Source organism: Rutidosis leptorrhynchoides, chromosome 1 (assembly GCF_046630445.1).
Source record: "Rutidosis leptorrhynchoides isolate AG116_Rl617_1_P2 chromosome 1, CSIRO_AGI_Rlap_v1, whole genome shotgun sequence".
Classification (NCBI taxonomy): Eukaryota; Viridiplantae; Streptophyta; class Magnoliopsida; order Asterales; family Asteraceae; genus Rutidosis; species Rutidosis leptorrhynchoides.
In genome coordinates, this window is record NC_092333.1 from 662534988 (window position 1) to 662552135 (window position 17148).

The 17148-nt window shown below is 32.3% G+C and overlaps 1 protein-coding gene across 1 annotated transcript; it reads left to right on the forward strand.

The window, feature by feature from the left end:
• The first annotated feature begins 2291 nt into the window (after positions 1-2291).
• LOC139885871 (ubiquitin-conjugating enzyme E2-17 kDa-like) lies at positions 2292-5643 on the forward strand. Its single transcript, XM_071869625.1, has 5 exons — positions 2292-2367; positions 3049-3130; positions 3610-3737; positions 3871-3975; positions 5303-5643. Exons 2-5 carry the CDS (start codon positions 3061-3063, stop codon positions 5444-5446), a joined length of 447 nt encoding a protein of 148 aa, XP_071725726.1. The 5' UTR covers positions 2292-2367; positions 3049-3060; the 3' UTR covers positions 5447-5643.
• The last annotated feature ends 11505 nt before the right edge of the window (positions 5644-17148 follow it).

Sequence of the window (17148 nt, forward strand, 5' to 3'; positions counted from 1 at the left end):
TTTAATTATGTATTTTAGGGTTTAACATGATTCTGTAAGTATTATAGACAATCTCCAAATTTGAAGTTCAATTGAAAATGTCCGTCTTTTTCTACATGCCGATCTTCTTACGATAGGTAACACTTCAATGCTCATTCTTCAAGCATTTTGCTTTAAGAATTGAAACCTGTTCAGATCTTCTTCCTTTTCATTTTTATATGTCACCATATCCATTGTTGCAGGTAACTTTAATTTCTCTATTTATATTTATGGTTTTTTTTCACTTCACCTTTTTGTGATTTTGGGTTTTAATATTCTATATTATGTCGTTTTTGTTTCCATGATTCATATATGCATATTATAGATCTGGACAAGTAGACTGTTTCGATTTGAAATCCAGGCCTCAAATTTGACATTATAGTAAGTTTATGATTTATCTATTTATGTAGGTTTTGATTTAGTACATGTATATTACATATTTTGATATTGTAAATTTAAAATGGACCAAATGGGTTGAACATGTTGAATTTCGATAGTCAAAATGGATCAATGGAACAAAGGGTTAGAATGTGTATAGGACTGTCTATCGTCATTTTAACATTGTTATTTTTTTTTCTTTCAATCAGGTCTTGTGTGGGTTACTATGATTCATCGGTAATGCTAGTATGTTAGTAGATTTATATACTTCGTAATTCTTTAGCAAATAAAGTATTACGTGAGTTATTGCTTTGTCTATCTGAAGTTATTATTATTATCCCACTTAAAAGATCGAGTATTCATATGCTATTATACGTTTGAGGCTCTAATTCATAGCTACATAATATCACTATGGAGATAACTTAACCAATCTAATATAAGACCAAATATGCTTGCTAATTTTTTCTTTTATAATGTGCTTTGCTACAAGTATTATACATTTATACCACACAAGCTAATAGTTTGTTCTCAGATTGAGTATAAATGGGCTACATCTATGGTATTTGGCCATCTTTGTGTTTGAATGTTATGTTATCAGGGTATTTTTCTTTTCTTTTTCTGATGAGGGCAAAAAACTTAGTATGTATCTATGCAACAAGATTACTAACTTACATTTGATGTCAATTTATATTATATTACTTTCTTACAGGAATGATACAACTAATTGAAAGCTTATAAGGCTGCTCTGTTTCAAAGGTTTGCTGGCATCATCAACAATTAAGTTAGATGTTAGTTTCTGTATATATAGAATTTGAGTTTTGGTTTACTTAATTGCTTCATTTTTTTAGGTACATGGCAGCCTCCTGAACAAGGTAATCTTTTATTGGGTGCATACACCAACTCTTTAAAGTAAGTGTGACCAAATATAATTGCATAAGTTGTATGTTACTTTCCAAATTCTTTTTGTTAAGTATAACTTTTATTGAGTTATGTGATGTAGTTACATATCTTAGATTGGAGTCATAGTACTTCTCTGTTTTGTAGGCCTCAGTTTTGATTTTTGAAACTTTACAGTTTTTTTGCTTAGAACAACATTTTGAAGATTATAGATTTTTGATTCATAACGAAATGGTTGAAGGTTAAAACTTTCATGCTTCTCATGATCCAGGTCTTTAGTTGAAGGTATTTCATTTTATCAGTCACATTCTTAATTTAATGTACGTCAATATTTATATTTTTTTTAGATTTAGGATTGAGCCTGGCAATGTTTAAAAAACCCGTGAAATCACGGGTCATTTAACTAGGTGGTCACGAACTTGGCCTCTCCACTGGAAATGCAGGCGGGCTACTGGCTTGTGGTATGATATACATAAAGGGATTGAGGAATCATGAAGGAACCAGAGGTTCAATCGCTTCGATTAATAGATTCATATCAACTTATTCTAAAACGATTTAACTTTTTTAAAGTATACCTTATTCTGTCACTTTTATGTTATCTTCATTGTGTAGTCGTAAATGTTTGATAATGTGAATTTATTACTTCTGATATCAGGTTTAAGTTTTATGAGGTTTGATAATGTGGTGTTTACGTATTATGTCTTTCGTTTTTTAATTGGTTGCTGCATGAATGATGCAAACGTAAATTGATGGAACAATAATATAATCGATATAAAAATCGCGAAAAAAAAATTTAGCAGCAACGCACGAATCCATAACTCTTTGTAAATAAACAATAAACAAAAACAAATGATTATAAAATTATAAAAGAATAAATACTTACGTATTTGGCATTGGAAAACATCGTAGATTACTGACAGCTTGGATGACACGCGGCCCAAACATACCAATATCTGCTTTCCTTTCTTCCTATACTACCTATAAATACAAAGCCGCTTTCATTTTCGCAACAGAGTTCCGTAATCTGCAAACACAATCAACATTTCAAGCCCTAGCTAACCTCCGTTCTTTCAGGTGATCAATTCAACCTAATTCTTCTCGTTATTTAAATGAATTTAGACAATTCAATTCGATGATCGATCATCGGTATAAGTTGATTTGTTCGATCTCATAGGGTTTCATAACTTTACCCTACTTTATTACTGTGTATTAGGTTCGAGTGTACTGCGATTTTTTTTTTATTGAATTGTGTTATTATTCTAAGTTTTGTGCGATTTAACGTCTATTGATTATATAGAAGGTGAATTTGTATTTACTCTGTATGTTTTATTATTATTTTTTTTGTTACGTTTATGTTTTTCAATGTATAAAAAATTATAAATTATATAAATATTGATATACTCAGTGATTAGAGGATTAATTAGATGCAATGTTTTAAGTAGCAATCAGAAGATGTTTTAACAAATTAAATTCATTTTGTCATTGACTCGAGTTTTGGTTCTGTTTTTAAATTGGTAAATAATCTAACTTGATTTCTTAAAAAAGGTTATGATTTTCACCCCTTTATTATCACATATACTCAAGCCATCCAACGTCGATCGGTATATTGACATAAAACAATGAATTTAGAGTTATGACTTGGTCCCATGTTCTAATACACCGAAAAGAACACATTTTGAATGAAATACCAATTGGTCATGGGAACATAGTTTATATATGCACTTATTGAATTACTGTATGAATTTGTATCTGTAGGGATATTGGGTTATGGCTTCTAAGCGAATTCAAAAGGAGTTGAAGGACTTGCAAAAGGATCCTCCTACTTCTTGCAGTGCTGGTAAGTTTCCCTCTTTGTTTGCATTTTATATTGGTACCTTACGTTATTGACCTGCTTGCTGCTGTCATGTGACAGTATTTGGTGCCCTTAAACTTTGTTTTTGGATAATATGATGTTCATATTTTGATATCTGACAGGAACAAATGAATAGCTTATATAGCAGTATCTCGCTTGTCAACATGACTTGCTCTGAATATGTTACCTTGATTTGAACCCACAAGATATTTTATTGAATATAAACAGTGATTATTTAACGCACTTTTTGCATGTTAGTAGTGTCTTGTTTGCTTCACATTAAAAGGGTTTAATGATCTAATCCTAAATCTCTATGGGTATACGCTAAGAATAAGTTTTGTATACAAAATGTGTGTGATCAGTCACAAGTATCCATTGTTTATTTGTGATTTTTACCTAGGTAGGATTTTTTTTCCTAGGTACTTCTGATTTTTTGTGTCATTGTTTATTTGCGACTTTATCAGGCCCTGTTGGGGAAGACATGTTTCATTGGCAAGCAACCATTATGGGCCCTACAGATAGCCCTTTCTCTGGTGGAGTATTTCTCGTGTCCATCCACTTCCCACCCGATTACCCATTCAAACCACCAAAGGTTGTGATCACTGTCTTTTGCGTGATTTATGATCCACAATTGCTGGACAACTTATATTTATGTATGATGTAATCATGTCAATACCTGCTATTCTGGCCTATAACTCTTAACAATATTGTTACGTGGCTGCCAGGTGTCCTTCCGAACCAAGGTATTCCATCCAAATATCAACAGCAATGGTAGCATCTGCCTGGACATCCTGAAAGAACAGTGGAGTCCAGCGCTTACAATCTCAAAGGTGATTCTTTTATCTCTTTAGCTGAATCAAAAGCGGTGACAATAAATTGGCATCGTTTTTTTTACTCCAAGTTAAACAGAGTATTTATTAAAGATATTTGACCTCAGCGTTTCTAGGTTTTTTGTTTCAAAGCGTTTTATTGGGTTATGAGTATTGAGTCTTGTTAATTAGTTGAGTGGGTTGCGTATTGTTTTGTTTGTCCTCTCTTGTATCGTTTCTCGGTTTTTGTTTTGGTTCTGTCTAGATGAGAGGCTCGGTATAGATAGTTTGTACGTTCGACGTTTTCTAGGTATGAGCCTCATCTTCTCTTCTCTGTTGTATCTTTTGTTGAAGACGTTTTCTTTTCGAAAACGTTTTCCCTATTTATTTAAGTTTTCGTTATTTTCGCCAAAAAAAAAAGTTAAACAACATATATGTTAAGCGTTACGGAGGTGGACAATAATCTCAATGGGCCTAGCGAATTGCCGGTGCTTTTCTTAAAATAAGGAGACTGATTTGCTCCCTCTGGGACAGGGGCGTAACTACAAAGGGGCAGGCAGGGGGCACCCATCCCCAGTGAATTTGTAATTTTTAATGCAAAAATTTTGGATTTTTCCATTTTGTCCCAGTACCCAAGAGTCTTCATATTTTGCTCCAAAGCCTCCATATTTTGCCCAAAAATTTCCGTATTTTGCCCTGGTGAATATAATTTCGTCCCCGGTGAATATAATTGGAGTAGTGTATAATTACTTGCTACTTGCTACTGAAAAGTTATTTTACACATACGGTTACTAATATACCTTAATAATGATATATGATAATGTTTATGCAGTAGTAATTTTCCAATAGCTTTTACTTTGAATTAAGCATAGTTTTTCTAAAAGAACCTCAAAGTAGTTTTACTAAGCACTTGAGATAAACTTTTTCTTTTTTTCTTTTTTTGAAAGGCTACAATTTACACACGAAACCACGAATATTTACATCTCACTGCCTCAAGTGAGGCTTGAACCCACAACCTCTTGGTTGAAGGGTTCCTCTCATACCGCTAGGCCAAGGGCCCTTTGGTACAAGAATGATAAGCTTAACTCCAGTAAAGGTTTAAATGCTATAAAAATTTACAGGACTGGTGAATTGCGCCTCACTGGTCCCAATAATCGGGCTTAACTATGATTCGTATTCAAATGTGAGAGATATAGTTGTAACTCTCGTCTCACCGCTTTGCATGTGACCCATTTAGCTCACAAGACTTTGACTATTGTGCATCCCTTGTTAGTGTTATGATGGTGATCTAGAACCGGTGTTAGGATTGGAGCTTTATTTGATTCTAATAATGTATGGAACTTTGCAGGTTCTGCTTTCAATTTGCTCCCTGTTGACGGACCCAAACCCCGATGATCCATTAGTGCCCGAGATTGCTCATATGTACAAGAATGATAAGGCCAAGTATGAGACCACTGCTCGATCTTGGACCCAGAAATACGCCATGGGTTAGGGTATCTGAGAAAGTCCATGCTTTCTACTGAATAAACAAACCACCTAATGATATATAGACAATTAGTTCTGGTTTGTTACTTTCTATGACTCGATTACAATATTTTTCTTCCTTTCTAAAAACTTAGTAACTTAATATATAAATTGATTGGGTGTGGCATAGTCTTGTTTATCTATATATCAATTCCTATTCCTAGATGTTCTTGATTTACTGTTCAACTAGGCCTTGATTGTCCTTTGAATTATTTTTGGTTGGTGATATAAATTTGGTGGCACAGTTACTTATTTTGCCCTAAATTTCCGTTTTCCTTCACTGATGGCGATGGCCAGGGCAATTCATAGTTCGTTGATATTGTTTTGCTTCAACGATTGCTTTGTTGTGTTTAGAAATGGGTAAACGGGTAACGTTTTTTCTATTCAGACTATCGGCTTTTGGGTGTATTTTTACTTGGACTTTCGCGGCCTAACGGGGATAACCCGTGATTGTTTCTCATTTTTTTCTAATCTTTTTTCTAATCACTCCAATATATGAGGTTTCAACCTAAGACACAACTACTAGCTGAAGCTATTTTGGTATGGTTGCTTTGCTGTGTTCGTTGGTTGTTAAACCTCTCATTGCTATTAAATGGTCATTGGTCTCGCAGTATCGAGGTCTAACCTTGAGGTCATGGGTTCAAGTCCTGGGATGGACATTTTGTATACGTTCGTGTTGAGAATGAGTTTGTGTGTTTGCCTTAAAAAAAAAAAAAAAAAGAAAGAAAGAAAGAAAGCTCCTCTCATTGCTAAGACCTAAGAGTAAAATTAATATTGTTGAGACTTTTTTACATTCCTCGTCCATGTGGTTTACTACATAATACACCCCTCGTCCCTGTGGTTTATTTTTTGCATTCCTCGTACTTAATCTATTGGTTTGATACATCCCTCGTCCCTCCGTCCATTTTAATTTAAATTCTGCCGTTAAATTGAATCACGTGCATAACATGTGAGGGTATTAACGTCTTTTGCATTTAAACAACAATGACAATTCTTCATACAATGCAAAAGACGTTAATACCCTCACATGTTATGCACGTGATTCAATTTAACAGCAGAATTTAACTTAAAATGGACGGAGGGACGGGGGATGTATCAAACCAATAGATTAAGTACGAGGAATGCAAAAAATAAACCACAGGGACGAGGGGTGTATTATGTAGTAAACCACAGGGACGAGGAATGTAAAAAAAGTCTATTGTTTTGGATAGTTAGCCAAATAGGTGGGCTGGTGATATGTAACTTACCAAAACGGGCCGGTTGTGTATAGTATGTGGGTTATTATCTGAAGCTAGTTGGCTTGACCCAAACAAACTTTTTGTTCAAAACAAACATTTTTTTTTTTTTTTTTTAATAGATAAGTGTACGTGTATGTATTAATTACGATTACATAATAGATTGGTCCTTCACTCCTTTGGAACGTTATGTTCCAAACGGTTAACCTCTCGGCCACCTTTTGTCGTTAAGGTAAAAAAAAAAAAAAAAAAAAAAAAAAAAAAAAATATTCGAACCATATAAATTGGGAGCATATGGATGTGATTTTTGCGATGGGTAGGGGCCATGTAAATTGGATGCTATATGAAAGTGATTTATGTTGAGGGGTGAGGGATGTAAATTTGTCCCAATAGTCCTATCGTCGGTGTGTTGTTTACTATACATTTTCATGTGCATCGTTCATTTTTATCCTAACAGAAACCTTGCTTTTTTTTTTTGTAAGAAATATTCCCCCTTGTATAGTTATCAACTTTATTCCCATCCGTTGAAAAGATTCGAGGGCAATTATGTCTTTTTCTAATCCATAGTATCAAGTTAAGTCAATCTTTTTTTAAAAACAAAAGTGATGGATATGACCATCTTTGTCGCGCCACTAGACAATGGTCTTGTGTGTAATTTCAGTTCGTGTAAATTGACCAATATGTTTTGTGGTTTTGAAACGTGGAATGTGCATATGATGTTGGTATTGTCTGATATGTCTCTTCACAGTTGGTAGGACGTCTTTTGATGAAGAGAAGTTTGTGGAAAGTATGTTTGGTACAGTATTGTTTTGGTTAGGTAAATTTGGGCATAGGGTAAAATATGGGTGATTCCTATACATTCCGGTTTTTGACGGTTTTGGACTAAACTTATTTTGGGATAAATTATTCGAACACGGAACACCAACACATTTGTGATTTGTTTATCTATCTATAGTTATAAGGTGTGTCCTGTAACCCTCTGAATGAAATAAAATAGATTTTAATTCAAATTCAAATAGATAGATATATACGTTTATTTAGATTTGGATAACCAATACGAGACTAGTAAATGGTGTTGTCCATTGTATATTATTGTATTATTTAGATTTGGATAACCAATAAGTACGAGGTATACAATTTAGTGAAACATTGTTATCATTACGTACTTTTTTTTTAAAATACAGCTTCATCCCATAAATATTGAACTTTAATTCTTCATTATAGATTAAATCTCTAATGAATACTATTCAGTTTTATAAATATGGAATCATTACTTGCTTTTTGCACGAATACATTATCATCTTTAGCTAATTGATCTCAGATTATTTTTAAATTTGATCTAATTTCTTTCCACATATGATAACCTTGATAAAAATTCGATAGAGGACTACGGATGAATATTTATGTTTGTTGGAACCTGCAATAATCTATTAAGTGAAAAGTAGCATTGTTAATAATATGCCTCGTACTATGTTTTCTCAAATACCACTGGTAGTTGCAAGTAGTACTAGCATAGGCCAGATCCTTTTACGCATGCCGCACATTAGTTTATACAAAATATAGTTAAAGGGTTATGAGGTAAATCTTACATATCATAGGTGTACCTCGTGTGAGGAATTCATTTTGTCTGTGTAAAATCCAGTGTAGATACTCCGTATCAGTTTCATTTTGTTTGGATATTTGTTATCTATGTAACCATCACAAAATAACTAAGTGGTTGGACACTGATCGAGTTCCTAGCAAAAGATCTCAGGTTCACATCCTTTTCAGAACGAATATTTAATGGTGGCCAAATATGAGTTGGAAACAGCCAGAGTAATACACACATTAAAATATGAGGTCGGATTATTCGCTTTCCTATTAAATCAGATTCATGTTCTACTCTTGCATTGCATTAAATTAAATGAAATATTGAAAGTTGATGTTTTATTTACGCATAAAGCCTTTGTATTTCTTATATTCAGTTCTACTCTTGCAAAAATACTCAGAAATTAGATTGCACCACAATAATTATATCTAGGGGATAGATGTAGTTTCAACTTTTGGTCTGAGGGGGTGTTTGAAGCGTAATTTGCGTTATGGACTGCGGGTTGAGAATGACTGTTTTTCTAGATTTGTGCGTCAAGCTAGTGATTACGTCAAGGTGATGGATGAGAGTTGAGTTTCGGGGTTGGTTCCGCGCTTCAAGTTTATTGTTCAATGATAGCTTTGTTTCGGTGTATTTCAATATAATGCGGTGTTACTTGTCTAGTGCGTTTTATGTTGGACGCATTGTTAGTTCAATTGATTTCTCATGTAACACTTCTAGATCGTCAGATCTTTTTTTCCTATTTATATAGAGAGTACTATATATCACTTATTTCGCAAGTAAAAGTAATTTTAATTTTTTTAGTTATTTTTCTAAGAATTAAATAAAAGATCAATAATAACATTTTTGTTATAAAATATCTAGATTGTGTTATAAAATATCTAGATTGGATGTTAATTTTATTATTATTATATTTCTTGCATAGTAATATTTTATACTATAAATAGACATATATGGTAACCATTTAAGGTGTACCATTTCTCTTGAAATATCAATATCAATATTTCTTCTCTCCTTCTTATCTCTTTTTCTCTCTTTGTTCTTATAACCATTAAAGGTAGTTATAAGCCTACTGAATTATAACACGTTATCAGCACGAAGTGCTCCATATAATCAAGGTTTATCTAAGCAAGCACAAGTCACTAATCAAGGTAAGAAATTCTTTAACGATATCTTCTATTATTTATTAGTAAGGTCAATGGCGGAGCTAGTAGGGGGACTTTGGGGTGCCCAGCCTCCGCTAATCGTGTTAAGAATATAGAGTACTAATTATGTATATGGCGAAAAAATATTTGAAGTCCGGTCCTGGGAATTGCAGGTGGGGTTTGGTAAGAGATTTAATAGACACGATGAGTTTTTATTATCTTTTTGTTAAAATCCCTTAACTAGTGTATTCCACACTCTTTTACTCCCTCAAATTTTATAATATAAAAATTAAACCCCAAATGTTAATGTATACATAAGTACTCCGTTTTTGTTATAAATGAAACAGAAATCTAAATGTCAATATATCACATATTTCAACCTCATATACTTTTATGTTGTTTACACTAAAAATCTAAGAGTCAATTTTTATCACTATGTCTCACATGTAAGTTTACACTAAAAATAATTTCTCAATTTTCGCTTTTCAATTATGATACTTTTTATGTTGTTCGATATAATTTTATATTTCTATTTAAAAGTAAATGAAGCCTCCCTTAACGGAAATTCCTGGCTCCGCCTCTGAGTAAGGTAAATATTATTATCATCATAAGTAAAATTATATTTCTGCAATCTAACTTTTACTAACTTCACTAACATTTATATTTATGTTATTTAAGTTATATATATGGTCGGTTATACCACCTGAATTATAATTCCATAATCTAACTTTTATTAACTTCACTAACATTTATATTTATGTTATTTAAGTTATATATATGGTCGGTTATACCACCTGAATTATATTTTCTGTAATCTAACTCTTATTAACTTCACTAACATTTATATTTATGTTAATAAGACCTCATGATTGTACGCAACACGTCATTTGACAACACGGTACTTTATGTACGCAACACGTCATTTGACAACACGGTACCATGGGTCAAGATTAATTCCGATCAATACGAATACGATGGGGTCTTTATATGTTATCTAACATTTATGATTACTTATGCAATTAATCATTATTTATTTCATGCATACTAATGTTTATTCTTAAATTTATAATCTTAAAAGTAAAAAAAAAAAAAAAGGTAGTTTGTATTTTTATTAAAAGTAAATCTTAAAAGTTAAAATAAGAAAAAGTAGTTTGTACTTTTATTAAAAGTAAATCTTAAAAGTTAAAATACAAAAAGTAGTTTGTATTTTTATTAAAAGTAAATCTTAAAAGTTAAAATAAGAAAAAGTAGTTTGTACTTTTATTAAAAGTAAATCTTAAAGGTTAAAATACAAAAAGTAGTTTGTATTTTTATTAAAAGTAAATCTTAAAAGTTAAAATAAAAAAAGTAGTTTGTATTTTTATTAAAAGTAAATCTTAAAAGTTAAAAAAAGAGATACAAAACACACATACACAAAATGCTATTTTTCTTTCTCATTTTCAAGTAACCAAAATACTTGAAATCTATAATTGGGTTCGGTTTTGGTGGAAATAAGGAAGAAGAAAAGATCCGTTAAGTAGAAGGTATAGATCGAAGCAAGGTTGGAACTTTGGGTGTCTACCGTTTAGAGGAACTCTTCTTTGAGTTTTCAAATTCGATTTTCAAAAGGCTACAAAGGTTGTATTCTAATCTTCTCTCGTTCGATTTCGTTAATTTGTTTTGTTTACTAAAGTTTTGTACAATGATCCGTGAAAGAGTATGATTTTATAAAGTTTTAAAAAATGCTTCCGCTCGCTTTGAATTAGTATCATACTCCAATAGGTATTTGGTTCAATATCTAAACAAATTTGATTTACATAATCCATTTTCTTAAAAGAATTCACACTATTTATTTTATGATGAGAGATTATATGTGTTAATTAAGATGAAAGAGAAGTATAAAGAAAAGAAACACTGCATATATACTTATAAACAAACCAAATAAAAAGGGTACACAAACAAAGCATAGTAATGTAAAACTATTTTCTAATGCCTAATTGTCTAATAATAAAAGGGACACTAACTTGTCTAATAAAAGGGACTCTGATTTGGCGGTACAGAGCCAAACCTTCTAACCTTGAAGATAATGTTCAAATCTTAGAAATGAGACAAAGATTGTTTCAAAGAATGAGAAAGATTGCTCGGTGTAATTGTCTTTCAAAAATAGAAAAAATAAGTAAGGAAATGAAAATGGACATAAATTATTTATGTGTATACAAAGAGCCATAAGCATTATATTAGACTGTTTCTAACCGTGACGGTGACATCAAAGGCAAGTGATGTACTTTTTGGTGATGTGGCAAGGTCAAGAGACGAAGTTAAATAAATGGGGAGTTAAAAAAAAATAGTCAAATTGTTTCAACGAACAAGGGTTCAATTGGATGTCTCTTAAAAAAAAAAAAAATCCAAATTTCCAGTTATTTGATTTAAAAAAAAAAATCCACGGGTAAGGGTGATGGATCCAATGGATCCGCATCCACGACCCGCGGGTGCTATCCCTAATTGTGACAAGTACGAATCAACTAAAAGTCTAAAAGATAAATGCTCTTATAGGGACCAAATGTTCACAATAATTGCCTAAGCTAGATATGAAACAAATAGTTCATCAAAAAAAAAAAAAAAATATGCATCTAAAGCTTCTACTGAAAATTAATGTGCAAGGTACAACATATAACTATATGGTCAAATTCATTTGAGCCTTCGGAGTCACAAGTATATGATGTATATATATTACTCAATTAACAAAATAGTAAATCGAAATTAATTCATATGAATAGTAAAACGAAATTAATTAATTTACTATTCACATAAAAAGCGCATATTATAAAAGCGCATATGATGAAAAGCGCATATGATGAAAAGCGCAGCGCATATGATAAAAAGCGAATATGATGAAAAGCACATCGCATATGATGAAAAGCGCATATGATTAAAAGCGCATATGGTGAAAAACACAGCGCATATGATTAAAAGCGCATATGGTGAAAAACACAGTGCATATGATTAAAAGCGTATATGGTGAAAAGGATATATGATGAAAAAACACATATGGTGATTTAAAAAAAAAAAAAAAAAAAAAAAACATATGGTGATTAATGGAAAACACATATGGTGATTAATGAAAAGTATATTGTGAAAAAGAATCACAAATATTTCTTGAAAGAATTCAAGGTAAGATATATGAACCAATTCATCCATCATGTGAACCATTTTGATATTTCATGGTTCTAATAGACGCATCTAGCGGATGGTCTCATATTTGTATGTTATCAAGCCGTAATATGGCATTTGCAAAGTTTCTTGCACAAATTATTAAATTGAGAACACATTATTCTGATTACACCATTAAAAGGATGAGACTTGATAATGCTGGTGAGTTAACATCTCAAGCATTTAATGATCATTATATATCTACAGGGATTGTTGTTGAACATCCAGTTACTCATATGCATACACAAAATTGGTTTAGCTAAATCAATAGATAAACGCTTGCAGCTAATAACTAGACGATTGATAATGAGTACAAAACTATCAATATTTATATGTGGACATGTAAATTTACATGCTGCGATATTAATTCGCATTATACCATGTGGAAGTCATAAATATTTTCACTTACTACTTGATTTTGGCCAAGAGCCAAATATTTTCCACCGTAGAACATTGGTTGTGCAGTGTATGTTCCAATTGTATCACCACAACACAATAAAATGTTTTTTCAAAGAAAGATGGTAATATATTTTGAATATAAAACATCTTCAATCATAAGATATACTGAACCCATGATGGGTGATATTTTTACAGCACGTTTTGCTGATTGTCATTTTAATAAAACATTGTTCCCTAGATTAGGGGGGTGAAGTAAAAATAAAAAATAAAATGATGCTTCATGATGTGAACATCAATTAAGGTATATTGAACTCGCACAAAAGAATGTGAAACGAAAGTTCAAAAAATAATGCATATGCAAGAACTTGCAAATTAATTACTTTATGCATTTACAGATATAAAAAAAGGTGACTAAATCATATACACCAGCGATAAATGCTTCAGCTCGAACTGAAATTCCAAAAGCTGGCAATAATGTCACTGTTGAGTCTTTGCCACGCATCAAACGTGGAAGATCAATTGGTTCCGAAGATAAAAATCCTCGAAAAAGAAAATTAGCTGATAATGAGGTAAAAGAAAGTGTTCAAGAAGAACCACAAATCAATATTCCTTCTGCAGAGGATATTGATAAATGTAAATACTAAAATTGCGATAAATTATGCAATATTATGGAACCGAAATGAAATTAAAATTTCTATGAGATATTTTCATATAATGTTACAATGACATCATGAATAAAGATGATGATCTGGAACTAAAATCTGTCATTGAATATACAAAATGGACATGATTGAGCTCAATGGAAAGGAACAATACGAGCTGAATTAGAATCGCTCGATAAAAGAAAAGTTTTCGGATCAATCGTTATCACTTTTAAAGATGTGAAACGTATGGGATACAAATGAATTTTTATCCGAAAAGAAATGTGCAAATGAAGTTACAAGGAAAACTAGACTTGTAACTCAATATTTCCCACAAAGACCATAAATGAATTAGGAGGAAAACTTATCCTCCTGTAATGGATACAATTACTTATTAGATACTTAATCAACCTGGTAGTTATTTAAATGCATCTCATGAATGTTGTTACTACTTATCTGTATGGATCACTTAATAATGATATATATGAATATACCTAAAGAGTTAAGGTATCATAAGCATCTAATGTAAAACCCAAGGGAATATATTCCATTAAATCACAAAGATTTCTAAATGGGTTTATACAAACGGGACGTATGTGGTATAACCGATTAGATGACTACTTGATAAAAAAAAGGGTATAAATATAAACTTATTTTGCACGTATGTTTTATAAAAACAATGTTCGGATATGAAATCGTAGTTGTTTATGTCAATGTTCTTAACATCATATGAACAAATAAAGAGATCTATGAAATCATTCAACTTCTAAAGAATTATTTTGAAATGAAAGATCTTGAAAAAACCAAGTATTACCTTGGATTGCAAATTGAGCATATGCCTAATGGTTTACTTGTACATCAAACAACTTATACCGAAAAGATTTTAAAACATTTTTTTTAAAGACAAACTCATTGTTGTTAGATCACTCAATATTGACACTGATCTATTTCATCCCTGCGAAGATCATAAAAATCTTAACAGATCGGAAGTTCCATATTTTAGTGCAATTGAGGTTCTTATGTATCTTATAGATTGTACAAGACCTGACATTTCTCTTGCAGTTAATTTGTTGGCAAGATTCAGCTCAAATGACAATGGAGCGGGATCAAACACAAATTTTGATACCCTTGAGAAACTGCTGATTTAAAATTATTTTATTCTAACGTTTCAAAACAAGATTTGGTTGATTATGTATATACAGGTCATTCATCAAATCCTCATAAAGATAAATCTCAAACTCGATATGTATTCCTAAATGGAGGTACCACAAAATCATGGCGTTCTTAAAACAAACACTTGTTGCAACATCATCAAATCATGACGAAGTGATTGCATTATATGAAACTACTCAAAAATGTGTTTGGTTGAGATCAATGACACAAATCATTATTGATTCTTGTGGACTAGAACGCTATAAAAGACTAACAACTATCTTCACCAACAACTATATATGAAGATAATGCAGCTTGCATAATACAAATGAAAGAAGAGTATCAAAAGTGACTGAACAAAATATAAATACTGACGAGGCGCCAAAGCCATAGACGGTCTTAACGGTCATAAGTTTGATGGAAAAGAATGGTATATTGGTAAGGCTCAGAAAAGACTACAAGGGAATAGGAATTGAAACAAGGGTTTGAGCAAACCATGAAGGAGACTGTAGACAAATCACAGGGGCTAAACTTGTACATAAAAGATTTAGATGATACAGTTTCAGATGAAAACCTCAGATTCTTCTCATATACTCAAGATCTCGTAAAAGACAACCAGATTAAAATGAGATACGTTCAATCAACAACTCTGCTGATCTTTATACCAAAGCACTGCCAACTGCTATTTTCAGAACACACGTTCATAATATTGGCATGAGGCATGTTCAGGAGATGTAACAACTCAGGCGTTGCCTACTTGAGGGGGAGTCAACTCTATACTGCACTCTTTTTCCCTTAGCTAAAGTTTTATCCCAATGGGTTTTCTTTAGCAAGGTTTTTAACGAGGCAGTACTAGTTATTCTCTAATAAAATTGTCATCCAAGGGGAAGTGTTATAAAATATCTAGATTGTGTTATAAAATATCTAGATTGGATGTTAATTTTATTATTATTATATTTCTTGCATAGTAATATTTTATACTATAAATAGACATATATGGTAACCATTTAAGGTGTACCATTTCTCTTGAAATATCAATATCAATATTTCTTCTCTCCTTCTTATCTCTTTTTCTCTCTTTGTTCTTATAACCATTAAAGGTAGTTATAAGCCTACTGAATTATAATAATTTTGAGAATTTTAAATATGGAAGGTATAGAATAAAATCCACATGGGGTCTCGAAATATGAAAATGACTTTACTTTGTAGGACCTTATTACCATCAGACGCATGGGTTAACCCAGATCCCCATGACTCCTAAATATTATCCCACAAAAATTCATTTACTCCGTAATCTATGTTTGTAGCAACAACTAGTCCGGATCGGCCCGCGCGTTGTGGCGGGAGCTTTCGGCCTGCGTATTCATATTTAATGTAGTGTTGTGTATTTACAGAGGGGAAAACGGGTCATGTGTTAAGCGCCGTTGTAGGTGTCGCCGTCTTCAGTGTTTTTTAAAAAGTATCCGTTTCGAACGTAGGTAGTTTCGTTTTGTTGATAAAATTATTTCGAGTATAACGGTGCTGTCGGAAAAATTTAACCCGCGTCGAGGAGGAAGATACGGGCTGTCGTTGTGTTTAGCGTTTTTTAAAAAGTGCCTTTTTCGAACTTGGTTAGTTTCGTTTTGTTCATAAGATTATTTCGAGTCTGGCGCTGCCGTTGAAAAAATTTAACTCGTGCCGAGCGGGAAGATAAGGGTTGTCGTTGTGTTTAGTGTTTTTTTGAGAAGTGTCCGTTTCACGTATAGTTAGTCCCGTTGGGTTGGTAAGATTTTTTCGAGTTGAACGGTGGTCGCTGAAAAATTTAACTCGCACCCAGCGAGAAGATAAGGCCCGTTATAAATTCGGGTGGATTTAGTTTTCTATATTTTAATTAAATTATGTAATTTACACTTTTCACCCCTAAAAAATGTAAACTTGTGGGACCGATGTGGAAATATAGGCAAATTTGAGGGACCATTTGTAGTGTGAACGCAAACTAAAAACTACAACCAAGTATAACTAAAACTACATAACTTGCCACCACTTTTAGTAATATAAAACTACAACCAAGTATAACTAACGGGGGATGATTCTCACACACTATTTTTTGATCCTCACACACCCTTTTATCCTATTATTAGGGAGGAGTTCAAGTAAATTGGTGTGTGAGGATCAAAAAACAGTGTGTGAGAATCATCCTCCATAACTAAAACTATATAACTTGCCACCACTTTTAGTAATATAAGGTTAATAATATAAAACTACAACCAAGTATAACCGATGTGGAAATATAGGCAAATTTGAGGGACCGTTTGTAGTGTGAACGCAAACTAAAAACTACA

What these genes read in the sequence shown, in the direction of transcription:
- LOC139885871 (XM_071869625.1), top strand. Translation starts at nt 3,061, where the DNA reads ATGGCTTCTAAGCGAATTCAAAAGGAGTTGAAGGACTTGCAAAAGGAT. An exon ending in TCCTACTTCTTGCAGTGCTG is followed by an intron (nt 3,131 to 3,609) that starts GTAAGTTTCCCT and finishes CGACTTTATCAG; the next exon opens with GCCCTGTTGGGGAAGACATG. An exon ending in CAGCGCTTACAATCTCAAAG is followed by an intron (nt 3,976 to 5,302) that starts GTGATTCTTTTA and finishes GGAACTTTGCAG; the next exon opens with GTTCTGCTTTCAATTTGCTC.